This window comes from Camarhynchus parvulus, chromosome 11, assembly GCF_901933205.1.
Source record: "Camarhynchus parvulus chromosome 11, STF_HiC, whole genome shotgun sequence".
NCBI lineage: Eukaryota > Metazoa > Chordata > Aves > Passeriformes > Thraupidae > Camarhynchus > Camarhynchus parvulus.
In genome coordinates, this window is record NC_044581.1 from 8661801 (window position 1) to 8684590 (window position 22790).

A 22790-nucleotide genomic window follows, 5' to 3' on the forward strand; every position below is an offset into this window, starting at 1 on the left:
AAATCCCAAGGGCAAACCCTCAGAAGGGATTTCAGGTAGCAAAGCATAATTGTGATGAGTGTTTTTATTTGTATGAAACAAGGACTGTCCATTTGCATTTTTGTACCTTCAACAGTCTTCAAAGATAATAATGTGGAAAACATTAACAGCCCTTTTTCCACCTGCCACGGGGGCCCAGCAGCAGATAAAGCTGCCAACCCACAGGGACCCTCAGGTTATGGCTTGCAGCCCAGGGGCTGGAGCACCCAGATAAATGGGAGAAAGGGAAGAAATTATAAGGGATGGAGCCCAGAGCCACTGAGCAAAGAAGCTGTCTGGGGCTGCTGTGTTGGTGTGGCAGATGAGCTGCACCTCTCTGGTTTTAGCTGCATCTCTTTCCATCAGAGGGAGACTGGAAAGCTTTGGTGCCACTTCTCAGGTCGGTGCTAATGAGGAGACTTGCTCCTCATCACAGCGCTAATGAGAGATTAGGGCTCCATTGCAGCCTTGAAACCAGAATCAAGCTGTATCAAAGCACCAGTCCGAATTAAGAGCCTTTCCCAGTGGCTGGTATTTTACAGCCCAATGGCCAATTTCTAAGCCGTAGAGGCCAATTATTTTCGAAGCCTTTGGTGTGCAGCTAATGAAGGCTTGGAAGGACCCTTCTAAGTGTTTATAAGCCCTGTAGGCGGCAGAGATGTAATGGAGGTGGCAGGCACAATTAGCCATCCATAATTCCTCCTAGCAGCTGATTAAAGTCTCTTTATCCGTCTTACCAAGATCAGAAGGGCACATGTTTGGGAAATCAAAAATGCATTAGGGGCCGTCAGCCAAGGCCAGGGCCTGTGTGCTGAGCCCTGGGGCAGTGGCATGGGGCAGGAGTGGCACAGAGCTGCTGTGTGTCCCCCATTGGGGAATGGGCGCCTCATTCCTGTGGGGTGCAGCCTCCTCCGTGCAGTCCTCTGCAGCATCAGTCACCCATCCTGTTAATCCTGGCATCCCCTTTGCCTGTGTGCAGCAAGCAGTGGGATGGGATGGCTCCTCTCCCAAGTCTCCCAGTGCAGGAAAGCACCAGTGGGCTTTTAGCTGTTTGGGAGACTCACAGGGGTGCTGGCCTCATCCTGCACCCAGCGAGCTATGAGGGGTGTGAGCTGCAGCTGCCTTCCTTCACCCTTCCCGGGGCACTCCCTAATGCCCCTTGGTGGCAGTTTCACGCCTGGGTGAACACAGCAGGATGAGAGTGGCCTCAGTCCGCCCAGCCCTGTGGTGATGATTTCGGGGATAGTGAGAGCACGAGTCCTGGGCGGCTGTGCTCCGTCGGAGCGCTCTGAGGGCCGGGGTGCCGCGCCGGGCTGTGAGGGGGACGGGGCTGTCCGCGGGTGAGCTCCTGCCAGGGCCTCCCCCGCCGCCTCCCGCCGGGCCCCCGGCGCCCCCTCCCCAGCCCCGCGGGGGCGGGGGGTCCGCGCAGCCCCGCGCTGCCCGCGCCGCCCCGCGGGGCCCTGCGGAGGGGCCGCGCTCAGGCCACAGCCCTGCCGCGATGGAGCGGGCGGCGGGCGAGGGCCGGCCCCTGCTGCCGGCGGCGGGGGGCTCCGCCGGGCTCTCCTCGCCCGGGCTCTCCTCCGCCGGCGCCGTCTTCATCCTGCTCAAGTCTGCGCTGGGCGCGGGTCTGCTGAGCTTCCCCTGGGCCTTCGGTAGGGCCGGCGGGGCCGTTCCCGCCCTCCTGGTGGAGCTGGTAAGGGGGACTCGGGGGCGCGGGGCTGCGGCAGCCGCAGAGGGAGCCGAGGGGCGCCGGTCCGGGGAGGGAGCGGAGGGAGGGGACGCACCTGCTCTGGTGCTTGGGGAGCTGCGGGCGCCCCCTCCGTACGGCACCCCCGTCCCGACCCCCGCCACATCCTTCGGGTGGTGTTGCGGTACCACCTGAGGGATGCTCTTTGTAGTTGGAGCCACACTTGTAGCTGGCTTGTAGCCCGACTCAAAGCAAATGGGTGTCTGCTCCCGTATGTGGCCCAAAACCCCGAATCTAAACCCGAAGTAGCACCGTGTCTCCATCCTTTTGCTGACCTTTGTTACCCAGGCCCGCAAGGTGATCTGGCAGTAACCTGGTCCCTGGCCGTGGGCCTGCTGTGTCCTGCCCTGCTCTGGGGGTCATGGAGGGTCGGCGTGGCGCTTCTTGCTGGCTCTGTCCCCGCAGGGCTCGCTGGTGTTCCTGGTGAGCGGGCTGGCCGTGCTGGGCTATGCCGCGGCCCTCAGCGCCCAGCCCACCTACCAGGGCGTGGTGCGGGCCGTGTGCGGGGCGGCCGTGGGGAAGCTCTGCGAGGTCTGCTTCCTCCTCAACCTCTTCATGATCTCCGTGGCCCTCCTCAGGGTGGTGGGTGACCAGCTGGAGAAACGTGAGTTGTTTCCCTTCACTATGTTTGGGGCTTGCTTGGGGAGTGAGGGGAAGGTGGTCCCACGTGGGCTGGGGTCACCCCCAGGGTTTTCCTGGAAATTCTGAAGACATGGGGCTCCCTGGTTCTGCCATGGTGTGGTGCTCCCGACCTCCTTGGGCCATCTTTCAGGGTGCAGCTGACCCCCCACTGCCCCCCCACAGTGTGTGACTCCCTGTACCCCAACGGGACACTGAGTGGGGTCCCTCAGCTGCCCCCCTGGTACGTGGACCAGCGCTTCACCCTCTCAGCTCTCTGTGTCCTCGTCATCTTCCCACTCTCTGTCCCCAGGGAGATCGGCTTCCAGAAGTACTCCAGGTACCACCTGGGCTATCCCTGTGGTGGCCCACCCCCAGGCACCCTGTACCCCAGGTTGCCACCTCCCAGGAACCTGTGGGGTCCCCCTCCTCCCTTCCTCCTGGCTGAGTGCTGATGTTCTCCCATGCCCTGACAGCATCCTGGGCACGCTGGCTGCCTGCTACCTCACTCTGGTTGTCATCCTGCAATACTACCTGCAGGCAGAGAGCCTGCGTTTGACCGAGCCACCCCAGCCCTCCAGGTAGGAGGGTCAGCCCCATGTCCCTCCTGCCCTGAACTCCATGGCCTGAGCAGTGACATGGGGGCAGGGCTGGAGGTGGGGCAGGGATTGCACTGGGCCCTGTGTGTGGTGAGGGTGAGCTGGGGACAACTTACAGTGGGTGGTAGCTCTTAGCCTCAGCTTTCACCCCAGCAATAGCCCTTTTCCTCAGAATCACTGGGAGATTCCCACAGGGTGCAATCCAGGCTGCTCAGTTTTTATGGCATGATGGTTTCTTCTCCATGAGAGCCTCATGTCTTTTGTTCTGTGCTTCCTCTCCACATTCGACAGGTCCTCGTCCTGGACCTCCATCTTCAGTGTCATTCCCACCATCTGCTTTGGCTTCCAGGTAGGTCACCCTGGCTCCTCTGGCTGCAGTTGCCAGGGCAGTGCTGGCAGGCCCCCATGGCATCCCATGGGGATGCTGTCGCCAGAGGTGCTGTGGGGCAGGACACAAGTGCCAAGGGGCAGAGTGGGACAGGGCACCTGTAGGTCGGAGAGAGGATGCTGGGGGTGGGGGCTGTCCCTGCATGGGGCCCCAGCACCATCCCCTTGCCTTGCAGTGCCACGAGGCATGTGTGGCCATCTACAGCAGCATGCGCAACCAGAGCTTCTCCCACTGGGTCACCGTCTCTGTGCTCTCCATGCTCATTTGCCTGCTCATCTACTCCCTCACTGGTAACCCCAGCAAACCCTTCACTCCTCCTTGCCCCGGGGATCCCTTTCCCCTTGGCTCATACCTCCTCCTCAGAATTCCTCTGTCCTGCTCACTGCACAGCCGCCAACCCCATCTCCCTGTCAGCAGGGCTCTATGGCTACCTGACCTTTGGCGAGACCGTGGCGTCCGATGTCCTGATGTCCTACCCAGGGAATGACCCGCTTGTCATCGTCGCCCGCCTGCTCTTTGGCGTCTCCATCGTCACCATTTACCCCATTGTGGTGCTGCTGGGCAGGTGAGAGGAGGGTGACAAGCTGGGTGTCCCCCAAGCCAGTGCAGCTCCCCTGGGTGCCATCAGCCCCTGCAATCCTCCCTGCCAGGTCCGTGGTGAAGGACCTGTGGGCAGCCCCGAAGCGCGGGGCCGTGGCGGTGTCTGAGGCACACGAGCGGCGGGGCCGGGTGGCACTGACAGTCACCTGGATGGCTGCCACGCTGGGCATCGCCCTCTTTGTCCCCGACATCGGCAAAGTCATCGAGCTCATCGGGGGCATCAGCGCCTTCTTCATCTTCATCTTCCCAGGCAAGAGCAGGCACAGGGAGGAGGAAAGCAGTGGCGGGGGACACTGGTGCCAAGGGCATTTCTGCAGGGGAAAGTGGCCTGTCCTGGCCCTGGTTTGGGGGTGCAGGGCTGTGCTTGTGGGGGACAATGCAGTGAGGGGTGCTGTGTGGGGCTGAGCTTCTGCACTGACAGCAGGGCTGTGCCTCGTGTGTGTGACTGCGACCCGCAGCCTTGGGCCACGCAAAAAGTGAGTGTCTGCCTGCTCAGCGGTGGTGGGGGCAAGGGAAGGGGCAGGGACAGGGACAGGGTGTGGTGTCCCATGGGCCATGGCCAGGGCAGATCCCTGGGGGTCACCCTGGTCAAAGTGGGAACCCTGCAAGGAGGGGAATTTGGGTGTGGAAGGAAGTGCTCTGGGAATGCCTCTGGATGCCAGGGCTGTGTCCACGCATCAAGGAGGTGCCCAGGTACCAGAGTGACTTTAGGGGCAGAAGAGCTGTGGGGTTTGGTGGCACTGGGACACGTGGTGGGGACTGTGGTGGGGTCAGAGGGGCAGGATGCCCCAAGACAGGAGGCCATCAGGTATTCAGTGTCTGTTGTGCTGGGGCGGTGTGTCCCTATCACTGCTCCTGTCTGGAGGGGCTGGGGCACAGCAGCCCATGTAAGGGGGACCTGACGTGGTGCTGGTGAGTTTGGGATAAGTGTGAGCCTTAGCATGTCTGTGGTGCCCCTGGGGGAGCAGCAGAGTTTGAGGGAGGATGGAGGTTATGTGGTGTGTGGAGGCAGCACCCCAGGACATCGGGGTCTTGGTCAGGAGGGTGCTCTGGGGACCCATGAACATCTTGGGAGGGGTGAAGGTGTCTCAAAAAGGGTGCCAGAGTGCTGGAGGGGCCAAGGCACAAGGTCAGCAGGGCCACCCAGGTGGGTGACAAAGCTTGGGGAGGTGCCTTGGAGAGACCTGCCAGAGCATGAGCCCTTCATGAGGAGAGGGGACGACACGAGCTGGGACAATGGAGACTGCGAGGGGACAGTCCCAGCCTGCCCGGGACAGTCTGGGAAGGAGCACGGTGCTGAGGACCCTGCAGCAGAGCAGCAGCAGGGTTTGGGGTGAGTGCTGCATCCCAGGGGCTTGGTCTGGGGCAAGATGGGCTGTGTGCCTGGGGAGGAGGGAACAGTGAGGTGCAGACCCAGGGCTCTGGGGATTGGGGCTGGGGCCAGGGAGGGACAGGGCTGGAAGCATGTGGGGACAGGATGGAGCTGGGGCTCTGTGGGAGTGGCTGTGTCCAAGCACAGGGTTGGGGTATGTGGGTCTCTGGTCCATCAGCAGGGCCACTGGGCACAGCAGAACTGGGAATGATCCCGTGGTGGCATCTGCTGGTTTTTTGACTGAGGTTTGTGTGTCATTGCAGTGGACAGGGGGGCTGCCAGGCTCTTCTGCCATCGACTGGGAGCAGGGCAGAGGAGCAGGGCAGAAGAGGCTGACCCTGCAGGGAGCTGCACAGGCACAGGAGCTGGGGTACAGGGGTGGCCTGTCACTGAGGTCAGCTCTACCCCGGCAGCCTCTGCTCGTGTCGCCGCAGGGCTGCTCTCATCGCCTGGGGTGTTCTCTCCGTGCTCGGCGGCGCCTTTGTCTGCGGGCAGAGCGCTGCCCTGGCCGTGCTGGGGCTGCTGCACTGAGGGACCACGGAGCCCCCTGTGACCTCACCGTGACCGCCAGCGTCCTGCCCTGCATAGAGGCCCCAACACAGCCACACCACTGGATCCCATGGCGGTTTTATTTGGCATCACCGTCCCCGTTGTACAGTGGCTAATAAAGACAGGAGAGGGAATTGGCAAAGGTCCTGTGCCACACACCCTGAGGGACCCCCACGCATGGAGGGGTGGGTGTGAGATTGGCACAGATGGACAGACACACAGACAAAGTACAGACCCCAGGAGGGAGGGGAGGCAGCCACCCTCATGCCTACAAGGCACCAGCTGCAAGTGTGCACATGCAAAGGAAACCCCTGGGGACTCCCCACAGCTGGAAAGGATTAAGGGGTGCCTAGGGAGAAGGGAAACCCCCCTCTGCCACCCCCCTGACTCCCCCCTGGGGCACAGGTCCCCATCCCTGCAGGCACACACACACCAGGCACAGCTTCAACCCCCCAGTCTCCTCCCAGGGTGGCCCCTGGGGTCTTGCACAGACCCCCAGCCTACTCCCTGCTTTCAGGGGGGGCTCCAGCCTCCCACCTCCCACTCCCATCCCTCCCTTCCTAGTGCCTGCCTGCCTGCACCCGTTGCCCCCCTCCCTGCCTACCTATATCTGGGGGATGTCCCCCTCCCCAAACGCTGCCAGCCCCTCCCTGGCAGTCCTTGTTTCCCCTGAGACCACCCACACCAGGGAGAGATGCCCCAGGTGGTGGGGAGCTGAGGGAGGACTCTGGGGTGGGGTTCACACACATGGGAGTTTCCTTCACTGCAGCCAGGTCACACTGACGCCTCCCCCAGGCCCCGCAGAGGGGACAGGTGCTGGCAGGCCCCCGGCACTCTCCGTCACTCTCGGCTCAGGGTGCACCAGGCAGCTGCAGGGGAACATCACTGGGTCACACCTACCCGGGCCCAAATCACCCTGAACCCACCCCCCAGCCCAGCCAGCTCAGCCTGTGCTGTCCTTCACAGCATGCCACCTGCCCACCCTTGCTCCCCAACAACTGGGGAGGTGCTGGCTGCCCAGGGGTCCCTGTCCCCCACCCTCTGGGCTGGCTGCCCTCCTACCTGGCACGGCCACGCTGGAGATGGCCTCAGGCTGGCTGAGCGTGTCCACCTTGACGTGCTGGAAGCCCTTGCAGGTGGCACTCTGCAGGTGCCTGTGCCCAGGTGGGAGAGAGTGGGTGACACCCAGCCCCCCCAGAAACACCATCCCAGCCTCCCACAGCACCACGGGCTCTGGCAGGGCTGGGTGCCAGAAATCCTGCTCACTTCCCCTTGTGCAGAGCACCCTGCCTTGGTTCAGGACACTGACCCCTCTCATCATCACATCCAAAGGCACTCCCAGGTGGGAGGTGTAGAGATACCCGCCCCAACACCCTGTCCTGTTTACAGGGATAGCCCTAGGACAGACAGACAGCTCCTCAGTCCTGCTGTCAGACAGGGGACAGAGCTTGGGGCTCAGCTGCTCTAACAACCCTCCACACCCAAGCCTCCCAAAATGGGCGTGTTCATCCCCTCCCCTACCTCTTCCAGTCCTCCTCGGTCTCCCAGAACTCGTAGACAATGAAGGTGACCCCATCAGGCAGCTTCACCGCGGTGACACTGGCAGAAACAGGGAGAGGGGGTGAGCCCCCAACATGGGGCATCCCTCCCCCTCTGCAGCCACAGGTGTGCTCCTGGGTGGGCTATCGAGGGGGACCCAGCCCCTGCAGCCCAGGTAGGGGTAGCCCCCTCTTTGCCATCCCAGCACTCCTCAGCCCGTGCAACAGCAGTGTTGGTGGCTGAGTGTGACTGCATCCCAAATCCTGGCTGCTTTGCCTCAGTCCTTTGCTTGGTCCCCACTCCATCCCACACCAAGCCCCATCTCCCCAGCCCCCAACAGGCAGCTGCTGATGGTACCCACTGGAAGCAGTCCCGCTCCCCGGCCACGCTCTTCAGGTACTGCTTCAGGGAGCTGCAGAACTCGCCCAGGTGCTTCTGTGACACTGTCATCTCGTTCCTCACCAGGAGCAGGTACTGCAGGGCCCCCAAACACAGCATGTGAGACCCACAGGAACACAGTGACCCCCCCAGTGTGGCTCTGTGCTGCAGGGGCACCCCAGCACCCACGGGTTGGGCACACTCACTGTGCAGGCCGTGCTCTCGCTGTCCGACAGCCGCTGGTGCAGGTCAAACCACAGGGTCTGGGAAAAGGGCAACAAGCAGCAGAGGGGGTGGTGGATTGCCTGAGGCTGCTGTCCCTCCCTACTTGGTGGATTTCTGTCCCCACCATTGGCAATGACTGTGCCCCCTTCTCCACAGGGAAAGGGCTCCATGAGCTGCTTGCACCTCCAGTCAGGAGCCTTCACAAAAGTTCCCTCTACTCCCATTGCAGCCAACATCCCCAACACCAAATCCTCATCCCTCATGCCTCAGAACAGCTGGGGCAAGGTCCCTGAACTGTCCCTGGGATGGCAGGACAGCCCCATGCAGAGAAACGCTGGCCCTTACCTTGTCCTCCAGCTTGCCAATCAGCTTGGCCAGCCTGTTGATCTGCCCCTCCAGCCCCTCTGCCTTGGTGTCAGGGGAACCTGCACAGAGCCAGGAGACACTGATGGAGTGAGGGGCACCTGCAGGCACCCCCTGAGAGCCTGTGCTGCTGCTGGGACCTGAGTGCTCCAAGCCAGCCCAGGCAGCCAGCACTTACCAGTCTGGAAGCTCTTTCCTTGCTCCCTGGGGACCATCCAGGTGCTGGGAGAGTAGCTGGGGACAGGATTGTCATACCAGGTGTCACTCAGGCCATGACCATCCTTGCTGGGGTAGTGTCTGCAACCAGAGAGCACACAAGGTGTCAGGACAGCAGAGCTGGCACTCACAGAGTGGCATGAGCCAGCCTGGGGAGCCAGCACTGGAACCTCCTTTCTGACAGCTCTGTCCATGATGCCAGACCCGTTGGAGTGGGTCAGAAACAAAGGAATGTCAGTGGGCTGCTCCCAGCAGCTATCACTTTCCTACTCATGGAACAGCACAGCCCTCCTGGCACCACCAGCAGCCTTCAGGGCCTTTTTCTGTCCTAGGCAGACACCTGCAACATGGGGTATTCAGGCCCCTGTGCCCAGCCAGCTGCACTTTACTGGGGCTGGTTTTGCAGTCCAATGCCTCTGGTGGCTTTCAGACAGGAAAAGCTGCTGCCACCCAGACTGCCCATGCCTGAATGGCTGCCCATGAGCAGAGGCTGTGTATCCCACTAACAGACTGCAGCTGCAGTTCTCCTGGAGAATGGAAACACACCCACTGTAGCATTTCCTCCAGCATGCTTTCTTTGTCTGGGTCTACAAAGCCCATTTGGCCTGGAGGTTGCTCAAAGATCGAAAAAAATATCCTGGAACGCTTCCACAGATGGAGCATCCATAATCACCATCCAGCACCAGGTCCTCGGTGCTCCTCCCAGGACCTCATTTATTTGCAAGCCAGAGAGAATGAGAGATCTGCCATCCTCACAAGGGTTTGCAGCTGCCATCCACATGTGTGAGAGGGGAATGGGTTTGGGGAAGAATGACCCTCTCCTTTCTTCTCCACCAACAGGAAGCCTGTGCCACAGAGGGAGAGACTGAGCAGCTCAAAGGATTTCCAGTGTTCCCTTCCAGCAAGAGCAGCTCTGTGCCAGCTGACTGCTGACAGAGGTGCCTGGGAGCCCTGGCTCCTCTTTGTTAGTCAAGCAGCTCCCAGCTGGAGACAACATGCTGAATGCCCAATGGGCACCACACCAGCCAGCCTCTCCTTGCCCTCCTGTCCCTCCCTTGGCACCTGGCTCCTCCTAAGCACCATTGCTGGGCTCTCTTTCCCCAGCTACCTTGTAAATCAGCCAGTGTGGGCTCCACTATATATACACAGGGACATGGTGTGCAGGTCTCAAAGAACATCTCCAAGATAAGGAAGCAGGAACAACAATAAAGGTGCAGGAGCATCCCTTTGCTACAGACTGTGCAATTATAACACTGCTGGTGCTGGATTATCCCCTGTCAATAGACAGGAAATTAGGCAAAAACAGGCAGAGATTTATTTTAATCAGAATTTAATGAGGTGTCTCCATCTTGGACCTCTGCCTTTGCACTTTGTTCTACAGCCCTTTATTTTCGTGATTTTTAGGCCATCTCTTTGTCTTCATGCGGATGCAGGAGATAATTTTTTTGTGAGATTTGTTTTTCTTTTTAGCCATTATCTTCATGAGAAAACAACTACAATACTCCCCATTATCATCTGGGCCCACACATCAGCAAATAAAAGCCAGCAAAGTCTTTCATGGGCTCTAATTGCTCTGCCTGATGTTGGGTTTGTTTCCTCTTCATATTTTTGCAGGAGCTCCTACTTCTTTTTGTACAAGGTTTGCCACAAAAAAAAAAAAAGAGAAGAAAGGGATGTGAGATGATGAAACCCACAACATTCCTGCTGGAAAAGCTGGTGAGATGGTGGCAGAGCTGCCCAGATCTTGCTGTGTTCCACAGAGTGTGTCTTAGGAGGGAGCTGGGATTTTCACTCTCCATGTGCCCCTCTGCCTGCCCATGGCTTTGGGAAGCCAAAACATCCCTCTGCAAGCATCCCGAGGCCTCCTGGTTTGAAGGAACAGCAGGAGAAGGGTTGGTCTGACAAACAGGTTTCCATGGCAACCTGTCCTGGTTAGAGCTGGTGACAGTGGCACTCTGGGGAGCTTTGTGACACTGACACCGAGGGGGCTGTGCTGCGGTTCTGCCTCTGCTGCTGGCAACTCCTTACAGCCTAGCCCTGGCAGCACCCGGGAAATCTTGAGACAGTCTCCTCTGTGCTGCCCCAGCTCAGTGGCGTGTGCTGGGCTGCTGGCATGGGGACACCCCTCATGAGACTGGGAGACAGCACTGCCTGTCCTCAGTGCACAAGCACCCTTTCCCTCTGGATGGTTACGCCTGCTGAGTGCTCTGGCAGGAGGGGCAGCATCCCTGGCATGGGAATCTGTCCCTGTGGGCTGTCTCCAGCTCACCTCAGGCTGTGTTTTGCCCTGGATGGGAGCAGTGGTCTGCCCAAAGCTGCAGCCCCGTGCACCCAGCGCTGCCCAGCCCGGTGCCAGGTGCTGGCCCTGGTTTGCATCCCCACACACAGTGCTCTTGTTAAGGGTGACCCTGGGGACTGCAGGAGAGAAAGGAACAGGGCAGGACAGAGCGGTGGAGAAAAGCCCCCAGAGTTCAGGAAGCCGGGAAGGGAGGGAAAAAGAAGGGCCCAGCTCCCCTTTGCTGCTCCCCTTGTCTGCTGTGTTTCCCTCACCCCACAGAAGCATCCTCCTCCTCCCCTTGCACCCTCCTGCACCAGAGGAGGGCAGGAGTGCTGCAGACCTGGCGGGGTTGGTTTGCTCATCGATGGCATCCACAGCACTCTCCACGGAGCTCAGCAGGGACTGGGTCTGGTTCGCCGTCTCCTTCAGCAGGAAGCGTGTCACGAACTGGTCCACGTTGCTGCCGCTCTCGTACACCTGCAGGGGCACACGGGGAGCAGGGTGAGTGCCAGGGCAGCCCCTGCAGCACCACCAGGGTCCATGGCCAGTGCAGCACCTGCAGCAGCACCAGGGTCCCCAGCCCATGCAGCACCTGCAGCAGCGCTCCCTGGTCCCCTGCCACATCCCCACGATGTAAAGAGATGTTACCCAAAGCCCATAGTTGCTCTCTTTAGCATGATCTTAAATTACTTTGCTGTTGCCTTGAAGCCAGTGGATACCGATATGAAAAGTGTGTCCTGTGCTTTGGCGATCCCTGCTCAGAGAGTTCAGCACGTTATACAGTGCCCTAGTCCACAAGAGTATGGCCAACCCAGCGCTCAGTTTAAAGGAGTTTGGAATGATTCTCAACGTGCTGTTTGACTGATAGAAGCTCCCAGGTAATACAAAGTTTTTCAAGACAAAGAACACCTAAAAATATTTTAATAGAACAACTGATTTGCCTGAAGCACCCAGGGCCCCTTTCCCAGCACAGCCTTGCTGAGCCCTGCCCTGCTTCTGCACCTCCTTACAGTCACCAGCACAGGAGGGACACTGGCACAACCAGAGGGACACGCACTGACTGTCCAACACTGACCCAACCAATCCAGCATTGGTTCAACACCATTCCAACCAGTTCAGCACTACCCCAATCAGACCCAGTGGCCACTGACCTCACCAGCTCTGGCTGAAGCCAACCACTCAGCATCAGAGCTGAAAACAATTGCAGTGAAAAAAAGGCTCCCCAAAACCCAGGCTCAACAGCACCACTTTTTCCCAGACTCTTTCCCACCCATCAGTGCCATCTGGGACAGCACTTTGCCCAGGCAAAACCCTGCTGGGCACTGTCCCTGTGTGCTCACATCTCCTGGCATGGGACTCCTCTGGGAGGAATTACTGAATTTTTGGGGCCATGAGACAGGGATGGATGTCCTGGCTCCCTGCATTCCATCAGCAATGACCACACTCATGGGACTGAAGTGGTCCCAGCACCACAGGTTATCTGAGCACGCAGCAGCACATCATGAGCACCCCAAGCTCCCCAAAGCAAATTATTATTCCTGTTTTATGGTGAAGCTATTAACAAGGGTTATTTCCATGGCAACTGGAGCAGCTCTGTGAGAACCCAGAGGGCCTTTATCCCCGCCTTTATGTCCTGTATTAAATCATAAAAGAAGAATGAACTGATGGAAAAAACCCTTTGGGGGAACTGATCACAGAGCTGATTCCTCACCCTGGTTTGGTATGGAAGCATTAGTTCCTTGATGGCTTCTTGAACATCCAATTAGCAGCATTTAATGACTTCTGTCTGACACAAGAAAACCTGCTCACAGCCACAGTGTTTCTGGGGGAAATGCACCACACAGTGATCCTCAGGAGAGGGTGGTGCACAGCAAGGCGATGGTGATGCTGAAGCTGTGAGAGGATGTGTAGTTAAGTGGTAGATTTTTTATTACCTAACCACAGCCTATAATGTTGGTTCAGCTTTAGGAAAAATCAAACAGGTGATTCCCACATTCACTTAAATCAGTTGAACTCCCTACATACAGATTGGATGGATGGATGGATGGATGGATGGATGGATGGATGGATGGATGGATGGATGGATGGATGGATGGATGGATGGATGTTGGGTACAAAGGTATTCCAGCCAGTGCAGAGAAAACTGGGGTGTTTGTGAAGATCTGATGCTTTTTGACAGGCCAGTAAGCCAAATAGATCTGAAATCAAAACAACAGAGATTTTTGTTTCTCCCACTTAACTAACTGGCCATTTGCCAGCCCAGCTGTGAGATTTGCTCTCAGGGTCTGAATCAGAAATGCACATGCTTAGAGGTTTTTTCAGCAATCCCTCAGGTTTTCCTCCAGCACGTGTCTTCTTCAGGGCTGCAAAAACAAACCATTAAAAAGACCAGCTATAAAGGGATCCTTCCCATTGTCTTACTAAAACATTTGTCAGACTATCCTAGTGAGATTTAATGAGGTTTAGTCTTATTAATTCCACCCTGAGGAGTTATTTCCTCCTTGCTTAGCTTGAGAAGTTAAAATATTTATGGAGATCATATAATAATTGCTGCTCAATGAAGCTGCTTTGTGCCAGAAACTCTTGCACATCTCCAAGCCTGCTCTTTCCCATCCATCATTTCCAGACAAGCTCTTTGCTGAACTGCCTGGCCTTGACCTCTTCTGCAGCAAACAGGGGGCCCTGAGTGTTTGCAATGAGCAGCAAGTGTGAAAACATCATTGAAAGGATGGCCTTGAGATTTCTGTGTTGATGGCTCTCAGGAGAGCCTCAGAAAGCTCATGATCTGACAAAGCAGGAAACGAAACAGAGACATTCAAAAATGAGAGAGGAGTGGGGAAAGGACAGTGTGCAGTATTGAGGAAATAATGGGGTTGGGTCTCTGGTCAGCTGGCTGAAGTCCAAGCCCCAAATCCACCCTCCTTCTCCACATCACAGGCTTATCCTGTGTCTGTAAGGCACCTTCCCACACACACTGGCAGCCAACATAGGGGCACAGTCTGCTCAAAGCCCCCCCACAGCTCTTCCAGCTTTTGATTTCCACAGGAACCCACCCAAAATCGCCCAAATTCTGGCACAGATTAATGAAAACACCCCTGGGATGTGTTACTTGTGCAAAGCATAACTGGGATTTTGATGCTGTTGAGCGCTTGGATTTGCCAACCAGTGCCAGGTTTCCCTCACCAGACACTGCAAATGGATGCTTAAAAATGGGCTCTCATGGCCATGTCCTTGTGGGGAGCAAATACTGGGGAATGAGTTTTAATGTTGTTGAACATCTCAGAGCTTCTTTGCTGGCATTTTTAAAGGTCACTATTCAGCTCATTAAGACTACAGGATGTAAAATATAGATTATTTTGCACCACCCACGGACTTGGAGACCCACTGTGACCTCCCCACACCTTCCCTTTGCCTCACAGGGTTACAACCTGACCAACAAGGCTTCCCAGGGCTGGTTTTCAGCAAGACTGGCCAAATTGGCTGACAATTACCACGCCTGGGGACGCTGGTGACTTCTCCAACTGTTAATAACCACAGTCCAAGCACACCCACAGAGTGATGCTGCCGAAATGAGAAGGCTTTTCAGTTGGAAACCAAAGGCAACTCTGTTTCACCCACACTTTTCCTCCAGTTAAAAAAGCAAAACCCGACAACAAACCTATTGCCATGCCATGTAACACCCATCAAGCCTCATCCCAGGATGATGGGGAGGTTGTCTTCCACCCACCCAGCCCTTTAAAAACCAGGCATGTGTTGCACTGTAATCTCTGAGTGGCTGATTTAAATTCGTTGCTCATAATTGCCTGTTTGCTTCCAAGAGATATTTTCTTATAATTAAAATAACACTCAGACCTGCCTCTTTCTCCTCTCCCTCCCCCCGACTTTTAAATCCCTTCCAAGGCAGACCCAAAACTGATTGCCTGGCACATAATCAGTAGGAGAAACCTGAGGAGAACAGGCATTTAAATAGTTGATAAATGAAAGCATTACCATATGAAAGACCCTCAGCCTTCCCGAAACAGCTCTAAAAAACCAAATGAGACACCTGTTCAGATTTAAAAAATGACAACAGCATCATATGGATTTGAAAACTTTTTTGCTATAAGATCCTCCTCCTGCAAATCTCAATGTTGGACTCTTCTCATCTCATGCTTACCTTGTCTGGTCCTGAAGGTTTCCTGCCATGGACCCTTCCCAAGCAATTTATCACAGGACTTCCCTATTCTCACTGTCAGGGAACCTCCCTGCTGCCCTGGAGTCCATCATTTCTGGTGCAGCCACAGAGATGTGAGGGGCAGGTGTCTGCTGGCCCCACACAGGCTGTGCTGCACATCCCAGGCTCACCTGGACCCTCTGCACCCTCACCCAGCAGGCTTGGAACAGGCTTGGGAGTGTAGCCTCCTACTGCTCAACAGCCTCCCTATAAATCAGCCTTTTGCTTCACACATGCTCCTAATTAGCTGTATTTAGTACCCACAAGGCAGCAATTTGATACATATTTTATTTCAGTTTTCCAAGGAAAGTGCAGACTTTGTTTTCCAAACAGGACCTACTCAAAGGACCCTGCAGATGTAGCAGTGTGGGATGGTCAGGCTGCTGAAGGCTCAGCCTGGCTGTGCCACATGCTCATGCTTTGACTTGCTCCCTCCCTTCAAAGCTGCTCTCAGACTATTTGGCAAGACAACAGCACTGACACCTTCACCATACAATTTACCTAAATCCCAAGAGCAACAGACCTAAAATGGGAGGGAAGAGGAGGAAAATCATGTCCTACAGGAGGTCAATGAGAGCTGGAGCCAGGACAGCACAAGCAAGACCTCCAGAGAAGATGTTCTTCCTTTTCAGAGAGAATGGAGGGACACGAACTTTGCAGCAACAGACAAGCAGAAGAGCAGTGAATGAGGATCTTAATCTAAAAATAAGTTCCAAGAAAGACCTAAAGATTCATCTCTGTGCCAGTCCCTGCTCCCCACAGTCTGGCAGCCCAGGTGGATCTCCTGCACAGCCCTGCTGAGCTGGCAGGAAAATCGCTCCGGATGGCATCACACGGAGAAGCAGCTTTCTGGTCTGGAGTCTGAACAGAAAAGTTGGGGAAAATTCAGTTCTTTCAGAACTGAAGCAACACATTTTGTTTTAATTTGTGGTGCAATATTATCTTAAACCAGCTTCAGAGAAGAGTTGCAGAAATATTTTCTGAGAAGCTAAATGAGCACCTCCCTTCCTTTCAGATTGTTCTTCAACTATAAAGTTCCATAACTTTTCTGGAGATCATCATCTGTTTTTTTGTGCTGTAGAAATTGACACAGAAATTGTTTAGAAATGTATCATTCGAAACACATGGAGAGCTGACTCATCCTCTACCATTTCACTGACCCATGCACCATGATGACATCTCTAACTGCATCATAGGAGTGTTTCAGACCTGGCTGTGCTGCACCTCAGTGGCACCCCATGGCATTCAAACCCAGACCAGAAGTCTTCAGCTGTTGCTCATTTAACCACCTTGAGGCAAGGCCAGAACATGAGGTTTGTGAGAAGCCTTGAGCAGCTCACATTTTCTGGGCTGGGCACAACTCAGAACTGCCAGCACTGTGCTGCTGTTCCACCCTGCCATGTGTCCATCCCCTGACATGGCACAGCCCTGCCCCAGGAACCTAAAACCCTCGGTGAGAGCACCAACTCCATTCAGCAGAGCAGGAGAAAACCTGCTTAAGTTAAATGAAAGGCTGAGATAAAAGGTTAGCTGGAGGATGGGAGGAAAATGCTCTTTTTGAGGACTATTTCTAGTGACTATTTTATCTCAAGGTGTCATCATTCAAAAAAGAGCAATATCACTTTTGGCAAGCTTAAGTGTGGCAGGTAAGAATGCAAATAAGAGCACTCTATATTGCTGATCTGGGCTGTGCTGTAAAGCAAAAAATACCATCCCCCATTTTTAGCATCCAAGACTGCTGGCAGATGGTTCTTGCTCTGGGGCTGTAACTGAGCTGCTCAAAGCCGCCCAGTGCAGTTTGCAGTTTGCTGCTGGGGGCTGAAAACTGGGGGAGACCCATGGTCAGCCTGGCACCAGCAGCAGGGAGAGCACATCTGCTGCAGCACCTCCACGAGCCCCAGGAGCCCAGCATCTCCTGTTCACTGCAAATACATCTCAGAGGCAGAGACAAGAAGGGTGGATTGCTGCAGGAACATTTTAACTCACAAATAACATGCAAACCTATTCACCTGTATGTAGATTCCCCTGGGCCCCCTACTGCTACTAGAGCAACAGCAGCTGGTATTGAAGGTCAGTGCACTCAGTTTTTTATGATTTACATATTCTCACATCTAAATAATGAATTTTAAGGGGAACATGCATTTGCAGCTGCTTTGGGTACAGTGCCAGTCCATAAGACACATGTGGTGTTTGGCACTCTGACAGGAGAAGGCTCTCAGGGGGTGTGTGCTGTGTCACCACCTGGTCATATTTCCTCTCCAGGTCCATTAAATGAGAGAACTGAGAGACTGTCAGTGAGCAAGCAAGGAGTAAAACACTGTCTTTCACATATCTTCACTCTCTCTCCAGGACCAAAGGTGATGCTGAACACCAAGCAGCAGCTGGTCCAGGGCCACTCTTGGATCCTCAGGGCTGCTCCATAAACCCTTCCTGCTGTACCCTACTCTTCCCTGCAGCCAGTCTCATTCTGGCATGTGTATGGGCAGTTGCAATTTCAGCTCCAATTTTGGGTAATTTTGCATTCCAAGCACTCTCCTTCCATCTGGGACAGGGCATGCACCAAGGTCAGTCACCAGTGCTTCCTGGACCTGTCTGCTGCCCAACAGGAGCATCCCCAGGAAAAAAATGATTTGACTTTAAATCTGAGCTGCTTCATCCTTGAAAATGTTCATCACTCAGTGTTTTTTTTTTATTCTTTGCAGCTTGCTTTTAAAGTTTGTCTCCCCACTTAAGGTCAGCCTTGCTGATGCTTCCATGGTCAGTCCTGCAAAATGCTTAATTGGCAGAAGCTGGAAGCAGGAGCAATCCCAGTGCAGCTGGCAGTGCAAGCTGGACCTGACAGGAACAAGGCTAATTGAGTCTCTCAGGCTCAAAAACCCACACAGTTTTTTTACCAAGCTAAGTCACATTTCCTGCGGTGTCTGGGTGAGAGTGAGCACCACCTCTGCCATGCCCAGGCACTTCCTCTGTCACCCCCAAAGCTGACAGGGGTGGTGGAAGCATTGGGTGGGCACTGTGCCCTAAGGCAGGGGACTCCCCTGGGCAGGGGCAGGGACAGCACCACCCTGGCTGTGCTCTCCCAGCTCCCACCACCCCTCACACCCCCTGACACGGGCACAATCCACCTCCTTCCCCGTCATGTTGGTTCTGGTCTTTGCTGACTGCACCTCACAACACTAAAAGAGAGTTATATAGGAACATGTCCTGCTGTCAGCTTTATTTAGAACTCCAAAGTTCATTTCCTTTCTCTCCAATTTAGCTTTGCATTTCCAATTGTCACCGGCAGTGATTTCAATGTGGCACGGACATCACTGTATTGGAAAATAATTACAATGACAGATTTTGTTTTGCTGTGTGAGACCTTTCACTACTGAATCTAATTACTGCTGATACTTTACGAGCTCCTCCAGCACAAGATAATTGCTGCTTTCTCTTTTTATAAAGCAAGAAATAATCAGTTGTCTTTTAAGGTGAGAAATATAAACAGCAATTAAACACCATGGTTCTCCATGCCCTCTTGTCAGCTGGCACCTCTCAGAAAGGCAACACAGAAAAACGTGAGGCTTCATTTATTGTTTGCCCCAAATTCATTGTTTGAAAAGGAGGGAATAGGAATGCTCCTGAATGGTCAATAGTTTTCTCCAGCTTAGGAAATGTGTATTTTATTATGGAGAAGCAGGAGCAGCTCACAAGCAAAGCAGTTTACTCACAACTCACAACGCTCAGCATCATCACCCAGCCCTTTGCAGGATCTGGCCACAAGAAAAGGTGTAGGAACAACAACAGGGGACACAAAACCACACTTGACTCTATGAAAACCCTGCTGCTTTGGTCACCTTTCACCTCCTCCTGTTTCTAAAAATATCCATTACATCTTTTAAACATCCTGCTACCCCACCAGCATGGGACCCTTGGTTACAGCATCACATGGAGAGAAGATGGAGCAGAAGGAAACCACCCCATCCCTGAAAGTGCCCAGGGCCAGGCTGGATGGGGCTTTGTGCTCCACTGGTCTAGTGGAAGGTGTCCCTGCCCATGGCAAAGTGGTGGAACTTCCTTCCAAAACAAATGTATCCTGTTTGAACACTGCAGACAGGTTTCTCTACCACCCACAACAGCTTCTTTTCTGTTGGGTTTTTTTTCCCCTGCTTCTTTACATGAACAAAGTGCCTGCCTTTGAATAATTCATTGATGAGGTTTGTACCACTTTGTTCACAAAATCACAGTGGGGAACAGTGCTTTTCATTAAATACTTCTTTGCCAGCTCCTCTCTGTGATGAAGTCTTGCTCTGCTTGCTCTTTTGCCAAAAATCTGGCGGGCAGTGAAGAGCAGCACAGCCCAGGGGCTGATGAAATGAGGGGATGGGAGGATCTGGGGCAGCACCCCCTCACCTGGCTTGGGAGATGCCTGCATTTGAGACGAGGTGCTGTGATCCTTCAGTGTCACAGCAGGAAGGTGCCTCCAGTGCTCCAGATCTCCCTGTTCCTCTCCACAAAATCATGATGGTGGTGACCAGCTCAGGTTTAGGTAAATCACCTTGACCTGCTGCAATTAAGGCAGGTGAATCCTACCACAATTTGCTGAATTGAGGAGGGAGAAAGGTGTTCTTCTTATGAATAACCATCCTGCTTCTGCTGCAGATGTCTCATCCAAGGTAATACCCAAATGCTTAGATGCCTGCTTTATAAGCAGGGAATAGACCATCTTCCCCTTGCAAAGTATTAGGAAGAATTAGTCATATATATTCACATCACACTGGAAAAGCAGTGGTCGAAGGCATCACGAACAGCAAGCTGGAATGAATTACTAAGATCTCTATTAGCATGTTAACATTTATTTAAAATACATAGTTGGCAAACCTGACGGTCGTGAAAATTGCTAATAATGAATATAAATGAGACATGAACTGACACAGAAACTGAATCATAAAAAAATCGTGTTCTCTTGATTTTTTTAACCCTTTCATAATGTGGATAAAAAAATCACTAACACTTCAGACAGATCAGTGCTTGACCAAAGACTTTTGCCTTTAATTTATACTGGCAAGACATCAACATGTTAAATATGTGCCTTCACTTTCCATGCTGCCGTCCTCACAAAAATCAAAATGGATGAATTTTGATCAAGTAAGGAAATCAAGCTCTTTACTCAGCAGCAAGAAGGGAGAGAAATTTCCCATTTCCAATTCTAACTCTTGAAACTTCTTATCATTGCCACTTCTTTAATGTGGAGTAATTTGAGTTTCTCTTTTAGCTTCAAAGATAGATGGCAGGGAGATTTCCATGTGGATTGCTTGCAGGAGGGCTGTAGTTGGATTGGGAAGTGCTTACAACTGCTTGGAAAAACCTTCCTCCCTGGCTTGGCCCTCAATGTAATACCTTACTGCTCAGCAGTGAAGAGGAAAACTGCTTTTTATTCATTGTGGCACAAAACAACAATGCAAATGTGGTTGAAGGCAGAAGTGGGAGAAGGGATTGATTATCCTGAGGTAATAAATATCACTGATACAGCCCAGTTGCACTATTAAGTGGTGTGGAAGGACAGGAAAATAATTTCAAAGGAACTGAAGCTCTATAAACACTTCTCTCAGCCTGGTAAGACAAATGTGAGTGGTGCACCTCTCAGCAGGGATGGTTATATGGTGCATCAGCTCAGATTTTATAGGTATTCATAAATGAACTTCAATATGCTCCTTGATCAGTGTCACTGTCTATAATAGTCCAGTATCACTACCACATGATGGATTTTTTGCACATATAAACCAGGTCATTATGTCTCAGTTGTGGTGCTTGCATGATTCCTCTGCAGACCCTCAAGCACACAGCCCTCCAGTTTCTAATATGGCAGCTTCACACATGGCAACTGTATTTGCAAAGCAGGTTGCCCTCTAAGGTGGAAGCTGGATTTCAAGGCAGCTCTATAATATGAAGTTTCCAAAAGCCCTCTCAGCGATGCTAACAACAACTCATGCATTCCAAATCCCACCTGAGAGACCCAGAGGCTCTGTTGTCTGCAGAGCAGGAGGACACAGCACTGCTGAAGAGGATGAGGACCTTTCAGATTTATGTGCTCTGTTAATGCAACCTTTACACCACTCACCCTGAGCCTGTGGAATGTGAGGTGCAGGAAGGAGCACTCACCCGTTTGGTGTAGTCCATGGCCTTCAGGATGGAGAGGTTCAGCATCTCCAGGGAGGCCAAGACATCCTCATAGTCTCCCATATGGTCAGCAAAATAGTCTGGGAAAACCAAGAGAAGCATGATGGGAACACATTAATGTAACTTGAGGCTACTTGGCACAGCAAGATCTATTATTGGTGGTAACATAAACCTGAGAGGATGGCTCCAGGGGTATTTTTATACTCTATGTCCTCAGCCAAAGTCACAATCTGTCCTGCAGGGATGGGAAGTGCTGTGATTCCCATGAAGTCTGGGACCATTGCAAAAAGGAGATGTAAGACCCAGTAGCTCCCATTGAAAATAACTCCTCAGGTTCTTTATTTCTATGCCTACATCTGCATTTGATTGTTTCTGGTCTCTCTCCCTCCCACTGCTGGCATGGAGAAAGGGGTCTCAGAAGAAATCCCCTTTCCATTCCCTTGACATTCTTTGCTACTCAAAGCATCCAAATACCTTCCAATTCACCCCAGTTTATATGAGCTGAGACTGGCCTTACATCTTTCCGTACATTCCTGTCACATTTACATCTCAGCCCACAATCACAGGTTGAACAAGCTTTTGAGAGTAAAATATGCCTTGAAAGGAAGAGACAGAGCTGCAAGCTGGGCCCAAAATCACGTGTTCTGCACAGAAGAGACACACATTCTCTGTGCCATCCTTGTCCTTTCCCTTTTCTGGTGACTGACACAGAGTACAGCAAAAAGCTGTTCCTTAAAAGCCACCAGTGCTGCTTCTCAGCCTAGGATGGGGAGTTTCACACTGAGGTGACATCTCTGTGAAGTGCAGCAAGACATAAACTTCAGGAAACAATCCCACTAATTAGGTTTTCTTGGCTTAATTAGAAGTGCCTATAGCTATTTACAGTCTGAGAACATATCCAAAGGGAAGCAGATTTTGGCAGAACCGGAATGTCACAGCATGACTGACAGCAGCTGTTCCACGACAAGTAAACAGCTCACTCTCATTGCAGTGGGCTTGTTTGGTTTTTCCTTCCTACTTGGGAAAGAAAAATTGAGCAGATCTGATAGGTAAAGACTTCTTCTAAGTCCTGAAATAAAAAGCTGGAGCCATCCATTTCAGGAGAAATGAGCTGTTGTGGGCACAGCCCTTGGGACTGACCAGGGAGCGCATGGGAGGAGAACAGAGCTGACTTTAACAAAGTATTCAGCTCTGCTGCTTTAGCATTATTTATTCATGTGAAGCTGCAGGGCTCAAGAAATAACTTTTAAGATGCTCTCAACATTTTATAACACACAACCCATTTCAAGAGAAATACCACAGCTCCCATTTAGACAAACTGGGGGTTTATGTTTAATACTTAGAGGAGAAGCAGGCAAATAAATCACAGGCAAGGGCAGGTATTCAGCAGATAACAGATCTAGGCAGGAGCTTCTGCTGATGGATCCTTTCTCTGGCTTCCCCTAGCTTTCCCAGGAGGTGATGGGTTTATCTCCCTTCTCTCCTGGCAGCTTCACCCCTGGGAAGAGGCAGTGAGATGGGATCACAC

General features: G+C 53.3%; 2 protein-coding genes across 4 annotated transcripts in view; one reads left to right on the top strand and one right to left on the bottom strand.

Moving 5' to 3' along the window:
- Positions 1-1499: 1499 nt before the first annotated feature.
- Positions 1500-6197, top strand: SLC38A8 (solute carrier family 38 member 8). Of its 2 annotated transcripts, XM_030955920.1 has the most exons (11): positions 1500-1711; positions 2171-2369; positions 2570-2723; positions 2860-2964; positions 3274-3331; positions 3546-3660; positions 3788-3935; positions 4021-4220; positions 4395-4446; positions 5181-5303; positions 5777-6197. In XM_030955920.1, exons 1-11 carry the CDS (start codon positions 1517-1519, stop codon positions 5871-5873), a joined length of 1446 nt encoding a protein of 481 aa, XP_030811780.1. In that variant the 5' UTR covers positions 1500-1516; the 3' UTR covers positions 5874-6197. The 2 variants fall into 2 exon arrangements, with proteins under 2 accessions (XP_030811780.1, XP_030811781.1); XM_030955921.1 differs by lacking the exon at positions 5181-5303.
- The window catches only part of NECAB2 (N-terminal EF-hand calcium binding protein 2), a 70829-nt gene continuing 53992 nt past the window's right edge, over positions 5954-22790 (bottom strand). For both annotated transcript variants that reach the window (XM_030955922.1, XM_030955924.1), the window contains 9 exons: positions 21245-21342; positions 11231-11367; positions 8575-8693; positions 8379-8458; positions 8015-8071; positions 7792-7904; positions 7413-7490; positions 6954-7045; positions 5954-6760 (listed from right to left, as the gene is read on the bottom strand). In XM_030955922.1, coding sequence (XP_030811782.1) covers positions 6732-6760; positions 6954-7045; positions 7413-7490; positions 7792-7904; positions 8015-8071; positions 8379-8458; positions 8575-8693; positions 11231-11367; positions 21245-21342 — 803 coding nt within the window. In that variant the 3' untranslated portion in view covers positions 5954-6731. The remainder of the gene's footprint in view (positions 6761-6953; positions 7046-7412; positions 7491-7791; positions 7905-8014; positions 8072-8378; positions 8459-8574; positions 8694-11230; positions 11368-21244; positions 21343-22790) is intronic.